Here is a 17,331-nt window from a genome sequence, read left to right on the forward strand (position 1 = left end):
AGCCAATCTTTAATTAGTTGGGCTTTGTTTCTAGCTGAGCAAATGTTTAGATAGAAACATAGAAACATAGAAATTGACGGCAGAAAAGGGCTATAGCCCATCGAGTCTGCCCATACCAATGACCCACTCCCTGATTCTTACTCTCCTAGAGATCCCACATGAATATCCCATTTCCTCTTGAAATCTAACACGCTGCTGGCCTCAATCACCCGCTGAGGCAGCTCGTTCCAATGATCGACCACCCTTTCGGTGAAGAAGTACTTCCTAGCATCACCCTGAAATTTCCCTCCCCTGATTTTCAGCGAGTGTCCTCTGGTTACCGAGGGCCCCGTAAGACTGAAGATATCATCTTTCACCACTATACGCCCAGTAATATACTTAAAGGTTTCAATCATGTCTCCTCTCTGTCTTCGCTCCTCCAACGAGTACATCCGCAGTTTTTTTAACCTTTCTTCATACGTGAGATCCCCGAGCCCCAAAACCATCCTGGTAGCCATTCGCTGAACCGACTCAATTCTCAACACATCTTTTCGGTAGTGTGGTCTCCAGAATTGAACACAATACTCGAGATGAGGTCTCACCATGGATCTGTACAGTGGCATTATTACTTCAGGTTTTCTGCTGACAAAACCCCTACGGATACAGCCCATCATTTGTCTTGCCTTGGATGAAGCCTTCTCTACCTGATTGGCAGCCTTCATATCGTCGCTAATGATCACTCCTAAATCACGTTCCATCGTGGTCCTGGACAAGGTTTCACCATTTAGTGTGTAAGTTCTGTGTGGATTTTTTTTGCCTAGATGCATTATTTTACATTTTTTAGCATTGAAGCCTAGCTGCCAAGTTGATGACCACTGCTCGAGCTGTCTTAGGTCCTGCGTCATAAAGTCAGGCACACTGCTTTTGCCAACTATGTTGCATAGTTTGGCATCGTCGGCAAACAGTGATACTTTTCCTCTAAGTCCTTGGGTCAAATCTCCTATGAATAAATTGAATAGAATCGGCCCTAAGACGGAGCCCTGAGGTACTCCACTCATCACTGCTGACATTTTGGAGGGGGTACCGTTTACCATCACCCTTTGAAGCCTACCATCTAGCCAATCCTTTACCCATGTAGTGAATGTATCCCCTAATCCCATTGATTTTAGTTTGTTCAACAGCCTGCGGTGTGGGACGCTATCAAAAGCTTTGCTGAAGTCCAAATATATCACGTCAAGGGACTCACCGGCATCCAGATGATTGGTCACCCAATCAAAGAAGTCAATCAGATTAGATTGGCAGGACCTTCCCCTGGTAAATCCGTGTTGATGTGGATCACGTAAACTTTCTTCGTCTAGAATTTTGTCAAGTTCCTGTTTGATCAGTGTTTCCATGAGTTTGCACACTATGGATGTAAGACTCACCGGTCTGTAATTTCCTGTCTCTGTTCTGCATCCCTTTTTGTGGAGTGGAATTACGTTAGCTGTTTTCCAGTCTAGGGGTAATTTTCCCGTGCGCATGGAAAGATTGAAGAGTACGGATAGTGGTTCCGCCAGAACTTCACTCAGCTCTCTGAGTACCCTGGGGTGTAGATTGTCTGGCCCCATGGCTTTGTCAACTTTGAGTCTTGAAAGTTCGTGGTAGACGCTACTAGGTGTAAACTCGTAATCGCGAAACAGATCATTTTGGCTGTCTCTTATTTGTAGTTGTGGACCATTTCCCGGTGCTTCACAGGTGAATACTGAGCAGAAGTATTCGTTTAGCAGTTCTGCCTTGGTAGTATCAGATTCTGCGTAGTTTCCATCTGATTGCCTAAGGCGTTCTATTCCATTTTTGTTTCTCTTCCTGTCGCTAATGTACCTAAAGAAGGATTTGTCCCCTTTTTTAATGCTCCGTGCTAGATCTTCCTCTGTTTGAAGTTTGGCTTCCCTGACTGCCTTTTTGACAGCCTTAGATCTGGCCAGATAGTCTTCTTTTGCCTCCCTTTTCCCAAGATGTTTGTAGTTGATAAATGCTTCTTTTTTTATTTTAATGAGGTCCGAAATTTCCTTGTTGAACCATTGTGGTTTTTTGTTTCTCCGGCGTTTGCTTACTGTTTTTACGTAGCGGCTAGATGCTTCGTTCAAAAACAGTAAGCAAACGCCGGAGAAACAAAAAACCACAATGATTCAACAAGGAAATTTCGGACCTCATTAAAATAAAAAAAGATAGGCGCCAGTGATTGTGTAGTGTTCTGGGGGGGTTGTGTGTTGGGTAATTGGTAGGCTTTTTAGGAGTCGGTTTCTTTTTTGTGATGGTCTAGGGAAGTGTCTGGAGGTATTGACCACGGAGATTGGGAAGGGGCCTGATTCCTTGTAGTCATGGAGGGTGCTGAAGGATAGAGGTGGTTTGCCTGGTTTGGCGATTCTGTTCCAGGTGTGGTAGGTGGGGATGGGTTTGAATGCTGAGGCTCTGGGGATCCATTGTCTTGAGCTGAGAAGATAGAGGAGGAGGAGGGCTAGAAGTTTTTTTGTGAAGTTGGTTTTTTGGGTTGGTGAAGGATCCGGGTGGGCAGTGGGAAGGTTTAGATCCATGAGGGAGGCTGGTTGAGGGAGGATTGGGGGTAGGTAGGAATGGTTAAGTTATTAGAATAGTCTGTAGATGGTAATCAGGTGTGCCGGGCTAGAATTTACTTGGTGGAGGATAATATGAGGTATGTGGTATCCTGGTTATGCAGATGACATCTTTATTTTGATAGAAATTGAGCCAGACACTACTGATTTAGTGCCTAAAGTTAATAGTTGCATTTCTAAACTCCAAACGTGGGCCCAGTTTGTTCGGATGAAATTGAATACATCCAAGATGAAATTATTGTGGCTTGGCCCGAAACTGGATTATCTCCCTAGTTCTGTAGCATTGTCCTCTGGAACTTCTTTACAAATTGAATTTTCTGCTAAGATTTTGGGAGTCCTTTTCAATTCCTCGCTCTCTTTTAAGGATCAGATTAGTTCTGTGATCAAGAAATGTTTTTTCAATCTGCGTATGCTGAGGAAAGTCAGACATCTTTTCCATCAACAATATTTTTCCTTTCTGATTCAGTCGATTATTTTATCTCATCTTGACTATTGTAATGCCCTGTATCTTGGTATTACAAAAAACTGTCTTTCTAGATTACAATTGATCCAGAACACTGCTGCCAGATTGACTTTCAGGAAATATAAGAACATAAGAACATAAGAAGTTGCCTCCGCTGAGGCAGACCATAGGTCCATCCTGCTCAGCGGTCCGCTCCCGCGGCGGCCCATCAGGCCCATTGCCTGGGCAATGGTCTATACCTATCTATACCCCCCAATCCCTTTTTCTTCTAGGAATCTATCCAAACCTTCTTTGAAACCATTTAATGTTTTCTTGTCTACAACAGCCTCTGGAAGCGCGTTCCATGTGTCCACCACCCTCTGAGTGAAAAAGAACTTCCTAGCGTTTGTTCTGAACCTGTCCCCCTTCAATTTCTCCCAATGCCCCCTTGTGCTTGTGGTGCCCCTTAATTTGAAAAATCTGTCCCTGTCTACTTTCTCTATGCCCTTCAGGATCTTGAAGGTTTCTATCATGTCTCCTCTAAGTCTTCGCTTTTCCAGGGAGAAAAGTCCCAACTGCTTCAATCTGTCGGTATATGGGAGATTTTCCATTCCCTTTATCAGTTTGGTTGCTCTTCTTTGTACTCCCTCAAGTACCGCCATGTCTTTCTTGAGGTACGGCGACCATTACTGGACACAGTACTCCAGATGCGGCCGTACCATTGCACGATACAGCGGCATGATGACTTCCTTCGTCCTGGTCGTAATACCCTTCTTAATGATACCCAGCATTCTGTTTGCTTTCCTAGAGGCTGTGGCGCATTGCGCCGATGCCTTCAGTGTTGCGTCTACCATCACTCCCAGGTCTCTCTCCAGGTTACTAACCCCTAGTGGTGTTCCCCCCATTTTGTATGTGAACATCGGGTTCTTTTTCCCCACGTGCATGACCTTGCATTTCCCCACGTTGAAGCTCATCTGCCACTTTTCGGCCCACCTTTCCAGCTGCGTTAGATCCTTTTGGAGATCCTCGCAGTCTTCCTTGGTTTGAGCCCTGCTGTATAGTTTGGTGTCATCTGCAAATTTAATGACTTCACACTTAGTTCTCGCCTCTAGATCATTTATGTAGATATTGAACAAGAGCGGTCCCAGCACCGACCCCTGCGGAACTCCGCTCGTGACCCCTTTCCAGTCTGAGTAGTGGCCCTTTACGCCAACCCTCTGCTTCCTGTTTGCCAGCCAGTTTTTGATCCATCGGTGGACCTCCCCTTGTACCCCGTGGTTCCATATCTTTTTAAGCAGTCTCTCGTGTGGCACCTTGTCGAAGGCTTTTTGGAAGTCAAGGTAAATGATGTCTATAGATTCCCCTTTATCCACCTGGCTGTTCACTCCCTCAAAGAAGTACAATAAGTTTGTGAGGCATGACCTACCCTTACAGAAGCCATGTTGACTCGGTTTTAGCTGCCCATTTTTTTCGATGTGTTCACAGATGCTGTCTTTAATCAGTGCCTCCATCATCTTTCCCGGGACTGAGGTCAGGCTCACCGGCCTGTAGTTTCCCGGGTCCCCCCTTGCGCCCTTCTTGAAGATGGGCGTGACATTTGCTATTTTCCAATCCTCCGGGATCTCTCTGGTTTTTAAGGATAGGTTGCATATCTGTCGAAGTGGCTCCGCTATTACGTCTTTTAGTTCCTTGAGTATCCTTGGGTGAATGCAATCCGGACCCGGCGATTTGTCGCTCTTTAGTCTGTCAATCTGCTTGAGTACATCCTCTCGGCTTACCTCTAAATCGACCAGCTTATCGTCTTGTTCTCCTATTACGATCTCCTCGGGTTCTGGTATGGTGGTTATATTCTCCATCGTGAAGACTGACGTGAAGAACTCATTTAACCTGTCAGTTATCTCTTTCTCTTCTTTTACAACTCCCTTTCTGTCTCCATCGTCCAATGGTCCCACTTCTTCTCTCGCCGGTTGCTTCCCCTTGACGTATCTGAAGAACGACTTGAAGTTTGTTGCTTCCTTTGCCAGTCTCTCTTCGTATTCTCTTTTTGCTTTTCTAATCACTCGGTGACACTCTTTCTGGTGTTCTTTGTGCCCTTTTTGGTTCTCCTCTGTTTGGTCTTTTTTCCATTTTCTGAACGATGCTTTCTTGTCGCTTATCGCCTTCTTTACTGCACTTGTTATCCACACTGGGTTTTTTGTTCTATTTTTTTTGCACCCTTTTCTGAACTTGGGGATGCATATGCTTTGTGCTTCGTGCACAGTCTCCTTGAATAAGGTCCAGGCTTTTTCTACGGATTCTGTCTTCCCTATGTTGCCTTTGAGCTTCTTTCCTACCATTTTTCTCATGGCATCATAATTTCCTTTTTTGAAGTTGAGTGCCGTCGTTGTGGTTCTTTTCCCCTTTGATGATCCAATTTCAAGCCTGCACTGGATCATGTTGTGATCGCTGTTACCTAGTGGGGGTAATACCGCCACCTCCTTTGCTGTCCCCCCTAGTCCGTTGAAGATTAGGTCAAGAGTGGCATCGCCCCTTGTTGGTTCCGTGACCAGCTGCTCCATGTAACAGTCCCTCGTGACTTCTATGAATTTTGTCTCTCTTGCGCAGTTTGAGTGCCCAATACTCCAGTCTATCCCAGGATGGTTGAAGTCCCCCATCACCACCACATTTCCGCTTCTGCATACCTGCTTCAGTTCAGCCTCCATCTCCTGGTCGATTTCTTCCGGTTGTCCAGGTGGGCGGTAGTACAGACCCAGTTTAATGTCTGCTCCTGCTCCTCCCTGTAGCTTAACCCATAGTGATTCCAGGCCATCCGCCCGATCATGTAACACCATTACTTTATAATCTACACTGGCTTCCTGTGTATTTTAGAGTCCAGTTTAAATGTGCCTGTGTTATTTTCAAAATTCTCTTTGGAATTTTCTCTCCGCTAGTCCCTCTATCTTGGAATCTTTATAGATTCTCTTTCGCAAGGGGCGATCAACAATTTAAGCTATCTTGTCCATCCAGTAAAGATATCAAAAGAATCAAAGCTTTTGGTCAATCTCTGCCCTTCAAGTTCACTGAACTTTGGAATGATCTTCCACTTTCTCTACAAAGTTTTAGTTCTCTTTCATCCTTTTGCAACTCTTTGAAAACCATTGTTTACCAAACACTTTGGTAATTAATTTATTTTCTATTTCTGCTATACTGTTTTATTTGTATAATTTAATCACTGTTTTATATTTTTATTATCTTATCTAACCACTGTAAACCGAGTTGCGCTTTCCCAGATTGAGGACCCGGTATACAAAACTAAGCATTAGATTAGATTAGACCACATACCATTTTAGTAGCCTTCCTTAGTAGACTCAATCCTTTTTATATCTTTTTGAAGATTGCAGCCTCCATAATTGTATAAAATATTCTAAATGATGTCTCACCAAAGTCTTATACAGGGGCATCAATACCTCCTTTTTCCTACTGGCCATACCTCTCCCTGTGCAACCTAGCATCCTTCTAGCTTTCACTGTCATCTTTTCAACCTGTTTGGCCACCTTAAGATCGTCACATACAATCACACCCAAGTCCCGCTCTTCCATCGTGCACAAAGTTCTTCACCCCCAAACTGTAATGTTCCCTCAGGTGTTTGGAGACCAAATCCCTCCAGGGATTCAAGACAAGGTTGGACAAGTTCTTGCTGAACCAGAACGAGCGCAGGTAGGGTTAGTCTCGGTTAGGGCATAGGTCTTTGACCTGGGGGCCGCCGCGTGAGCGGACTGCTGGGCGCGATGGACCGCTGGTCTGACCCAGCAGCGTCAATTCTTATGTTCTTATGTTCTAAATGTATGACCTTGCATGTCTTAGCATTAAATTTTAGCTGCCAAATTTCAGACCATTCTTCAAGTTTCGTCAGGTCTTTCTTCATGTTGTTCACATCATCCAGCGTGTCTACTCTATTACAGATTTTGGTATCATCCGCATAGAAGCAAATCTTACCTGACAACTCTTCAGCAATATCGTTTATAAAAATGTTAAAAGAACAGGCCCAAGAACAAAACCTTGAGGCACACCAATGGTAACATCCCTTTCCTCAGAGCGATCTCCATTGATCACTCCCTTCTGTAACTTTCCACTCAACCAGTTCCAGCTGGTCACTTTGGGACCCATCCTGAGGGCACTCAGTTTATTTATTAGGCGTCTCTATCCAATTCTCTGATCACCCAGTCAAAGAAATTGATCAGATTTGTCTGACAAGATCTACCTCTGATGAATCCATGTTGCCTCCGGTCCTGTAATCCACAGGATTCTGGAAACTTGACCATTCTATTTTTTTTAAAGTATTTCCATTAATTTGCTTACCCCAGAAGTCAGACTTATTTTTTTTAATTTATCTTATTTCTTCCATTTGTTCATCGCACATACCTATACAAGCTCTAGGCGACATTACAGAGGAAGGGGTTAGAAGAGGATAGGGAGGACTATGAAGAGCAGGAAGGAGTGGAGAGAAGCATATAGAATATTTTATAGAAATTCCTAACTTTACAGATAGGAGCACCATCTATATAAATGATGAAATGAATTAAAGGAATATGTAAAAGGAATAGAAGGGAGGAACGGTTAAACAATAGAATTTGGGGAAATTCAATGAATGAAATAAAAAGAATAGGGGTAAACACAATGGAATAAAATTTAAAATAATTCATAAACTGGAAAAAAATAGAAAAACAAAATCTGACAGAAGTCCAATTTCCTGAAGCAGCTCTGTTGCCTCAGCATATTTTAAATAATCCCAACGGCAAAAGTCCAGGCGGCTTGTAATTCCCTACTTCTTCCTTACTTCCACTTTTGTGGAAAGGGACCACATCCGCCCTTCTCCAGTCCTCCGGTCCCACTCCTGACTATAGAGACTCGTTTAAAAGGTCAGTTAGCGGAGCTACCAGAACTTCCCGTTTAAATACTTGAAAGGTATTAATATAGAACCAAATCTTTTCCAGAGAAGAATAAATGGTAATACTAGAGGGCATAATTTGAGGTTACAGGGAGGAAGTCTTTGGAGCAATATTAGGAAATTCTTCACGGAGAGGGTGGTAGATGCCTGGAATGCCCTCCCGAGGGAAGTGGTGGAGAGTAAAACGGTGATGGAATTCAAAACAGCATGGGATAAAAATAGAGGATCTCTAATTAGAAAACAAAGGATGTAAATTAAAGAACTAAGGCCAGTATTGGACAGACCTGCATGGTCTGTGTCCCATATATGGTGATTCGGTGTAGAATGGGCTGGGGTGGGCATCAAAGGGAACTCCGCTAATTTGGAACATGAGGATATTGCTGGCCAGACTTTATGGTAGATATCCTGCAAACAATGGAATGGTTGGATAGGCTGGAGTGAGCTTAGATGGCAACTTCAGCATTTGGAACCTAAGACAATACCAAACTTTACAGTTTACGGCTCAGAAATATCAAAGAAGAGACAAGTTAATTTAATCATATATATTTTTAATGGGTATAATTTATAGGCAGACTGGATGGATTGTTCAGGTCTTTATCTGCCGTCATTTACTATGTTATGTTGCATGAGATGATGTTAGCCTAGAAAATTTATTTTGATTTAAATATTCTTTTTATCATTTTACTGTTTTAGATTTTGTAATTCCCAGGACAGTGTCCTGGAATTCTTGGGTCTGTGACAGTGGCAGTACATAAGTACGTATGTTGTGTTGTCCCTACTGAGTAAGTTATGGAGGATGTTTCAAAACTGGTGAATATTTACTGTGGATATCCTGAAAGCCCAACTAGTTGTAGAGTTACCCGGTCAGATTTTTGAAGCCCTGGACCTCACAAGCTAAAAACCACCCAATATTTAACTGGTGGCATTAAATTTCCGGGTTTCTGGATCTAACTAACACATAAGCTGGTTGTGATATTCAGCATCTAACTAAGAATATAAGAATAGCCATACTGGGTCAGATCAATGAACTCTTCCCCCCATGCAATCCGCTAAGAAGATCGACTGTCGGCTCCGGGCGGCTTTCCCGCAGAGGAGAGAATCCTGCATTCACCGTGGGCCTCATCTGGGGCAGCCTCCTTGGAGCGGCTGGGGCACGGGCAGTGTGTCTGGGAGGGAATGCATGGATGGGAGAACATCGCAGGGAAGGAGACATAGGCATCCTGGGACTGTCTGCCAAGTCTCTTCCATGAAGAAGCCCTTTCTGGAAACGTCAATCGCTCCTCCTAAACTTACTTGCTCCACTTCATCACTGACGCTGAAACCGTGGATTGAAGACAAAGTTTTAATTTATTTTTCTTTCCAGCTTATGATTTATCTTTAATCTTATCTATTGTTTTGCCTTTTGTCTTTGTTTTGTTCTATTTCTATCATTTAAATTTCTCCAGAATTCTACTGTTCAACGGCTCCCCCTTCTGCTTCTATTCCTTTCTCTCCTCTCTTCTACCTTCCAAAGTATTTAGATCAATGCTGTCTTGTTAAAATGTTTATTTTATTTTTATTTTTCCTCTAACTCTACTTTTCACTTCTCTATTACCCTCCAGGTACTTTAGTTATATTGTGAGCCTTCGGGACAGTAAGGGAATTTTTCAAGTACCTTTCTTATTTCTAATCTTAATGTATATTTTCTGTAAACCGCTTAGAACCTAACGGATGTAGCGGTATATAAGAAATAAATTACATTACATTACATTACATCAATGGTCCATCTAGTCCAGTATCCTGTCTTCAAGGTGGCCAATCCAGGTCACAAGTACCTGGAAAAACCCAAATAGCAACTCTGCCCCCAGAATGCCCCCAATATAGCTAGCTTTCAGTTCGGTGCTAATCTGTTATTTTCGGCGGCTAGAACTGAACAGGCAACTTGACTGGTCATTAAATTGCCCTGAATATCAACCCATAAACATCTAAGTTATGAGTTCAGTATACATTACTTTCAAGCATAATCTAGAAGCTTTTAATCCCATGGTCATTTTGTGAGTGTGCTTTTCCAGTGTTTTCTTAACAGCCATGCTGTACAGATCGAAATTACCATTTATGAAGACAGAAGTATGAGCAGTGGAAGATAGAAAAACAAACAAACCAAAAAGGGGAATCCTAAGGTAAATATGAACTTATTATTCAACAGTTCTTTATATTGAAAAGTTGAAGCCTTTCTATTCCGCACCAAGGGGTATTGTTTAACCAACCGCCTCATGTAATCGCCTTATATTTTAAACAACTGGGATTACTTCTTGAAGGCTCAACTAAGAAAGTATAAAAAACAACTTGGCTTGACAGTATGCAGCCTAAAGGATAATGCACTGCAGATGATGTTGATTGAATCCAGGTTTAAAATATAAAGTATGAATTATGGAGAAGATTCCTTTAATTGTACTGTACGTTGCTTTCTGCTGTATGTAACTGGAGCCCTGGGAGGTGCTTTAATCATAACAGCAGTAAACTCTCTATGCATTCTTTATTCAAAATCTGAAAAGCAAGATGACTGGGTACATTATGAAAGTATTTCTTTATGCCCTACACTTTGTTGTTTTAGTCAGCAGGGACTCTGATTCCATTAAATCAAAATGATAACAAATTAGAAAAATGCAAGTAATACTCTTATGGTGGCATTTTAAATTGCATTCTCAATAAAAATTCTAAATATGGGTCTTCTAAGTCTGAAAAACTCAGGAGTACAGAAATTTTCTGTTTATTAACTGCCTTATTGGACAGGCTAAACTAATGTATATCAAACTAATATAATTCATCAATTAGTAAGCCTTGGTTTAGATCATTGATACATCTAGTTTGTACTTTATATGGGAAAAGAAGTGGATAGTTATTTGTTGTAACTTTTACAAAAGTGTTATTTGCAACAAAACTTTTTATACTAGTTTGCAAAACCCACATTTGGAGTCATAACCTGGATGGGTGCTCCATATGGTTGGATCATCCTATACCTGCACCCATGTGAGTTGGGGTTGCCTCTGCAGAAAGATTGGTGAGCATTGCCCTAACTACTGTACTGTATTTTAATGCATCAATATTTATGTGCTACAGCTGTCAAAGCTTTCTCTAGCAATGTAGTGGGTCATTTTTGGGGAACTTGCTTTCCCAAGAATTCTTAGTTTGATCAAGCCTGTTTTCAAACTCAATATATCTATCTTCCATGCCAAATCTGGTCCCATACTGTTAAGTTTCCAGAGTTATTTTGCCCTAATGTAGGCATATGGAGTCTAGAGCCCTTGCATATAATTTCTTTCCAAATTTTTTTTGTGAGAAGCAAAAATGAAAATTAAAAGATTTTTATCCCTTCTACTCCTTGGCAGAAGAGGGTAACTGCAGTGCTTTCAGCATCCTGTGGACAGATGCTTTTGTTGTGATTTATCTATATATAAAACCAAAAGTGTTGTATCTGATCCAGTGGCAAGCACTGCGCAGTCACAAGTTTCAAATTTAATTAATTTTAAAAATACCGACCATTGATGTGCACCTGGCCGGTTTATAATGCTAAAAATGAAAGGCTAAAATAAATTATTATAGGGGGAGGGAAAATGTGAACGTTAAATGGACAAATTACAGATACGAACATAAGCTTAAGGGGGAAGGAAAAGTTAATAATTACATCATTAAAAACAAATTAAAAAAGGGGAAGGGGAGGATATAACATCAGGAAAGGGGATCGCTTCTTGAAAGCGGTTCAAATTTATTTTGCTGGCTGTTGGAGAGGAAATATTTAAATGCTATGGTATGCGTCTTGGAATAAAAACATTTTTAGCTTAATCTTGAATTTGTTGAGTGAAAAAAAGGGGGTCAAGGAAATCCCACTCAAAAAAAGGAGGAAAACAACACAACTCAGTGGAGCATTTGGCTTTTCTGCACCAACCCAGGGCAGCATTCACATCCCCTGTGGGAAGGTAATCTTAGCCATTGTTGAACAGTAATGCCTAGTGGCCAGACTTGGTGGGTCTAAGTTAACCAAGTCTAGAGAGAGTTGAAATCAGTCACTCTCAGCTAAAGACATTCACTGTGATGACAACTGGACTGTGTTGGAAGGGAGTGATAAAATATAGGAAAGTCCATGCATAGTTGTGAATAAAAGTTCAGAAGGAATTGGACAGTCAAAAAGTTAATGTTTCTGCTCTATCATCAGAAAGATTATTTCTCATGTAGTATTTCCAGTAGTGGTTTGTTGGTCATTGATAACATAAATTGTTCCACATAAGATGTGAAACATCTTTTTACTTACTGATATTGCTCTGCAGGAAAGCAATATATTCCAAATTTAGACTTCTCAGTATTCTGGCTGATGAAAATCTTCCCATAAATATGTTTAAGGTTTAGCAGCTTGAGAGCTGGTTCACCTTGAAAAATGCACTCTGCTGCTGCTGGAAAATTAATTTTTGTTCTTCTAGCAGAACTGTAACACCAAAATGTAGGTAAATGTATAGTGATATATACAGAGGGAAAAAAGCTCAAAACTATAGGTACACAATGCCAGGTTCCTTAATAGGACTTCTACTGCAATGTGTCAAGTGGTCTTGAAAAGACAGGGTTCTGTATCTCAATTCACAAGTCTCTTGCAGAAAACTGTCAATTGTGTTTTCAACCCCGCCTCTTTCACAGGGATTTGTTCCTGCCCCCTCATTGTGTTTTCTGCAAGCAAGTTGCTCAGAAATATTTCTGATCTGCTGGTTTTCGGGGTTTTTTTCTCAGTGTTCCTTTGGAGGCTGGTGCCCAGAGGTTCTCACTTGTTGGGACCTCTTCTTGGGAGAAGATCCAGACCCGTGCCGCAGAGGTCTGCCGCTAGCAGGATCAGCCCTTGAAAACACTTAGCTAGCCAGCCTGCTTTCATATTTTTTTGAGCTCAGGGGCTGTCTCCTGCATAGCTGCTTGCATCCTTGATTTACTCAGGAGTTTGAGTGTAGACTGTTTGGCTCCTTTCTGGTTCAGCTGTGACTAACAGCTGGCCGGCTATGTGGCCCTTTCCCCATCGCAGCAAGGTTTTCTGGGGGTTGAAGCTCAGTCCAATTGGCAGCCAGATGACCAGGTTCATCCAGTGAATCTGTGAGGCAGAGTTCTTCTGCATTTGTTCCAGCTGAAATCCTGTGCTGAGGCAGACAGGCAGGCACCAATGGCACAGTGAGTAAGGCTATTATAGCCTATGAGGAATATCGGGGGAGGGGTTAGAGAGGTCTCCAGAACTTATATTTGAAGGTTTCTACAGCCGGTACCCAGATCTTCCACTTCTAAAACCCCTTTCCCTGCATTTTTTGACTTTCAGAGAAGTCCCCACCGGCCATTTTTTGGCACAATTTTATTGGTGACGGCCATCTTGGATTTTAAACAATCTTTTTTTCTGAAGTCTCCATCTGCCTCAAAACCCCTTGATTTTGCTTAAAATCGACAAGTATTCCTAGGCCTTCTTACTCCTATATCATGCCATGTTTGCAATAGATGGCCAGCCGGGGAGTGTCTATGTGCCAAGTGCAATGGCGCACATGGGAGAGGTGGAAGCCTTGGGCTTAGCCTCTTCCGACTCCTCCAAGGCTAGGGATCTACAGGAGTTGCATTCCCAGGATAATAAGCGATCCTTTCCGGGCCTCTCTGAAGGTGTCTTGGCCAAGCACAGTCATGAGGGGACTGTGGAGCCCAGGAGGACCAGTAGGGGTCCATGCTGGGGTATTCCAGACCCCCAGTACAAGGCTTTGCTCCAGATTTTGTGAGTCTTATGTGGAATGCCTATTTGTACTGCTTATTTGCATAAGAACAGCAGTCAAGAGGCAGTGGCGACCCTGGATCACGGGGAAAAATCAACAATGTGCTGGTTGTTCAAAGCCCCTGTGCTCTTGGGCATTGTTTCTGTCTTGCTGCGAGAATTAAAGTAGGAAGTCCTTCCAGCTTCCTCGTCGTAGTGCTCAGTTATAAACAGCTCAATGACTCCAACCACATTCTTTAACTAACATCTGGACATCCCTGAGAATCAACAGACTGTGACCAAGGTTTATCCAATGGAGCCAGATTTTCAGCAGATCTTTGTTCAGCCACTAAACAAACTTCTCCGCCTAGTGAACTTGCTCCTCAAGTGGCAATTTGAAGCTTTGGCTCCAGGGATTAAAGAAGCAGCTGGCTTCATTTGTGGCACATGCTTGCCACACATGCCTGACTCAAACCTCAAACCCGCAGGACGATGAGGATCTACAAATGCTCCTGTCTGGGATGAATGATATAGTGGACGCTTTGTATTATATCATCACAGTTATGAGCAAAGTCTTAGCCTATGCTGTCTCCACCCGACGGATGCTCTGGATCAGACAGTGGGTGGGTGATTGTCTCTATAGCTATGCTAAGCAGGCTTCCTTTTCAGGGGCAGGTGCTCTTTGGCAAGGGCCTAGGTGACCCGATAACCAGTGTTGTGAACCGTCACCCCAAAGCCTTGCCAGACATCAGACCCCCAGATGGCCTGGAGTTTGGTAAAGGGCAATTTTCAAGGCTCTCAAAGAGTCTGTCCTTATCAGGAGGCCAAGTGATGCAGAAATCTTTTTCAGGGGCCACATCAGAGTTTCAGTGGGGACAGGAAACAGCAAGCCTCGGGCTCTTGCTCCTCCCCAGCTTCTAAGAAAGCACAATGATGCCAGGACAGGAGTCAAGCCTCCCAGGTAGGGGACAGGCTGTTGGCCTTTTGATCAGTCTGGGCTCAGGTTGGTGCAGACCACTGGATCCTGAACATTGTCCAGGAGGGGTATAAAATCAAGTGCTGTGCCTCCCTATCAGTCTGCTTTGTAGATTCTCCGGTCAGCTGGAAAAAGCCCTCAAAGTTTGGGCTACAGTACAAAGGCTACTGACTATGGTACCAGATGCAGATTCAGGCTCAGTCTGATACTCTGTATACTTCATTGTGGCAAATAAAGGCTCAGACGACTGGAGGCCAGTTCTAGACCTCAAGTCGGTCAATGCAGCACTGAAGATGCCGCACTTCTGTATGGCAAATGTTCGGCCTGTCATAGTGGCAGTGGCGCTAGGGGAATTTCTTGCCTCCTTCTATCTGACTGAGGCCTATTACATTACATTACATTACATCAGGGATTTCTATTCCGCCATTACCTTGCGGTTCAAGGCGGATTACAAAAGGTTAGTTTAAGGACAGAATTACAATGAATAAAGAATTACAGCGTTACAGAATGACAGAATTATATGAATTGTAGAGCATAGCTAGAGAGGTAATATGAAGATCTTGAGGGCTTTTAGTGGTCGTGTTTTTATTTCTGTTTTAGGAATTTCTTGAAAAGTGTGGTTTTTATTTCTTTTCTGAACGTCTTATAGTCTGGGGTGGTCATCAGAAGGTTGGAGATTTGGTTATCCAGTCTTGCAGCTTGTGTGGCTAGGAGGCCGTCATGTTGTTTTGTTCTTTTCACTTCTTTGGATGGGGGGGGTATGAATGGGGAGTGCGTTTTTCTGTGTCTGGTGCTGGTTGCTTGGATGAGGCGATTATTCAGGTATGATGGGCTGTCTCCGTGTAGTGTTTTAAATAATATGCAGTAAAATTTAAATTGGATTCACATCTTCACATTCCCGTCTTCCCGACTCACAGGAGGTACCTGTGCTGGAGCACCATTTCCAGTTCTTCACTCTCCCTTTCGGCCTGGTCGTGGCACCTCACATCTTTATCAAGGTGATGGTGGTAGCATACCTCCACAAAGCTGGGATTCAGGTGTACCCATATTTGGATGATTGGCTCATCAGAGCTCCGTCCAAGGAGGAAAGCGAACTGGCCGTTTCGAGAGTGGTGCAACTCCTCCAAGACTTGGACTTCATAGTCATCTTCAAGAAGAGTCAGTTTCAACTGACTCAGTGCCCTGTTGTATCTGGGATTCTTGTTCGACATGGCCCTATGCTAAGTGTTTCTTCCAGAGCCATGCAGACTAAAGCTCCAGAAGCAGATTTTGGAGCTGCTACAGAGGCTGGCTCCCACAACGTGGCATTCACTACAAGTCCTGGGATCGATGGTGGTGACCATAGAGGTGGTTCCTTGAGCTACAGTGCACATGAGACCTCTCGAAGACTCTCCTCTCTCACTGGTCCCCTCAGATGGACCCGCTTCAACATCCGCTCCCCTGGTTACCTACAGAAAAGAGCAGCCTGCCGTGGTGGCTGAGGTCAGCTGCCCTTTCCATGGGCTTGTGTCTTCACATCTCCTCCTGGGAGATACTAACAACTGATGCCAGCCTTTACTCAGGGGCCAGTCCCTATCAAGAATCTGAAACATTTTAGGCTTATGGCATGGCTATTGAGCAGGCGGCCCTGACAAGCAAGAGCTATTCAGACATGGTCATCACCAGATTGCTCAGATCTAAGAAACAGTCAATGGTGGCAGCCTATGCTAAGGCCTGGAAGTCCTTTCAGTGCTGGTGTGCAGGGAAGGAGGTATAACCTTTGCAAGCTTCGATTTTCCTGGAATGCTGTATTTGGTGTTGTATTACTATTTAAAAGGGGTTTCCAAAAAAACCCCTTCAGTCACTTTTCCTCACTGGGAAGAATACCAGGAGTTCGAAATAGTATACAAATTAAGTTTTATTACATAAATATAGTATTCTTAGCCATAATCATTAATTAAGTACAGAGTTTGAATCAATACGTTACCGGTTATTGCATCATCACTCCGTCGGGGGACCGCGATCAGGAGGCTTATTCAATATGTCATCACACAGCTCGTCAGCAGTGGAAAAGTCCCTACCTTTTTTCAGGGAAAGCACCATTTATATTGTACTTTTTACCCATCCCCTCCTTTTGGATTGGATAATCAGATGCGTGCTACTTGCATGCTGAACTGATAATCACCAATCAGTATGTGTTAGAAACACCTAGCCTGGCTCGTGAGCTGAGTACCCATCCCCTCATTGTGGATTGGATAATCAGATGCGTGCTACTTGCATGCTGAACTGATAATCACCAATCAGTATGTGTTAGAAACACCTAACCTGGCTCGTGAGCTGAGTACCCATCCCCTCATTGTGGATTGGATAATCAGATGCGTGCTACTTGCATGCTGAACTGATAATCACCAATCAGTATGTGTTAGAAACACCTAGCCTGGCTCGTGAGCTGAGTACCCATCCCCTCATTGTGGATTGAATAATCAGATGCGTGCTACTTGCATGTTGAGCTGATGTGCTTCTGTGATCACCAATCAGTATGTGTTTACAACTTGTTTTCATAGTACTTGTGTTTTTCCTGTAACAACTGCCACGTATCCAAGGCAATCTCACTCAATATTAATATTCCTCACATTCCATTCGTTTCTCATTTGTATCACAGGTGTACACCAAACATGT

The 17,331-nt window shown here is 43.1% G+C and overlaps 1 protein-coding gene across 3 annotated transcripts in view; it reads left to right on the top strand.

Annotated features, from left to right (window-relative positions):
- The window catches only part of GOLGA7 (golgin A7), a 97,794-nt gene that overhangs the window by 63,219 nt on the left and 17,244 nt on the right, over positions 1 to 17,331 (top strand). For 2 of the 3 annotated variants that reach the window (XM_033949718.1, XM_033949719.1), the window contains exon 5: positions 10,039 to 10,119. The exons of the other annotated variant lie outside the window; for it this stretch is intronic. In XM_033949718.1, coding sequence (XP_033805609.1) covers positions 10,039 to 10,086 — 48 coding nt within the window. In that variant the 3' untranslated portion in view covers positions 10,087 to 10,119. The remainder of the gene's footprint in view (positions 1 to 10,038; positions 10,120 to 17,331) is intronic. 3 annotated transcript variants of the gene reach the window in all.

The sequence above is a fragment of the Geotrypetes seraphini genome, chromosome 6 (genome assembly GCF_902459505.1).
Source record: "Geotrypetes seraphini chromosome 6, aGeoSer1.1, whole genome shotgun sequence".
In the NCBI taxonomy this organism is placed as follows: Eukaryota; Metazoa; Chordata; class Amphibia; order Gymnophiona; family Dermophiidae; genus Geotrypetes; species Geotrypetes seraphini.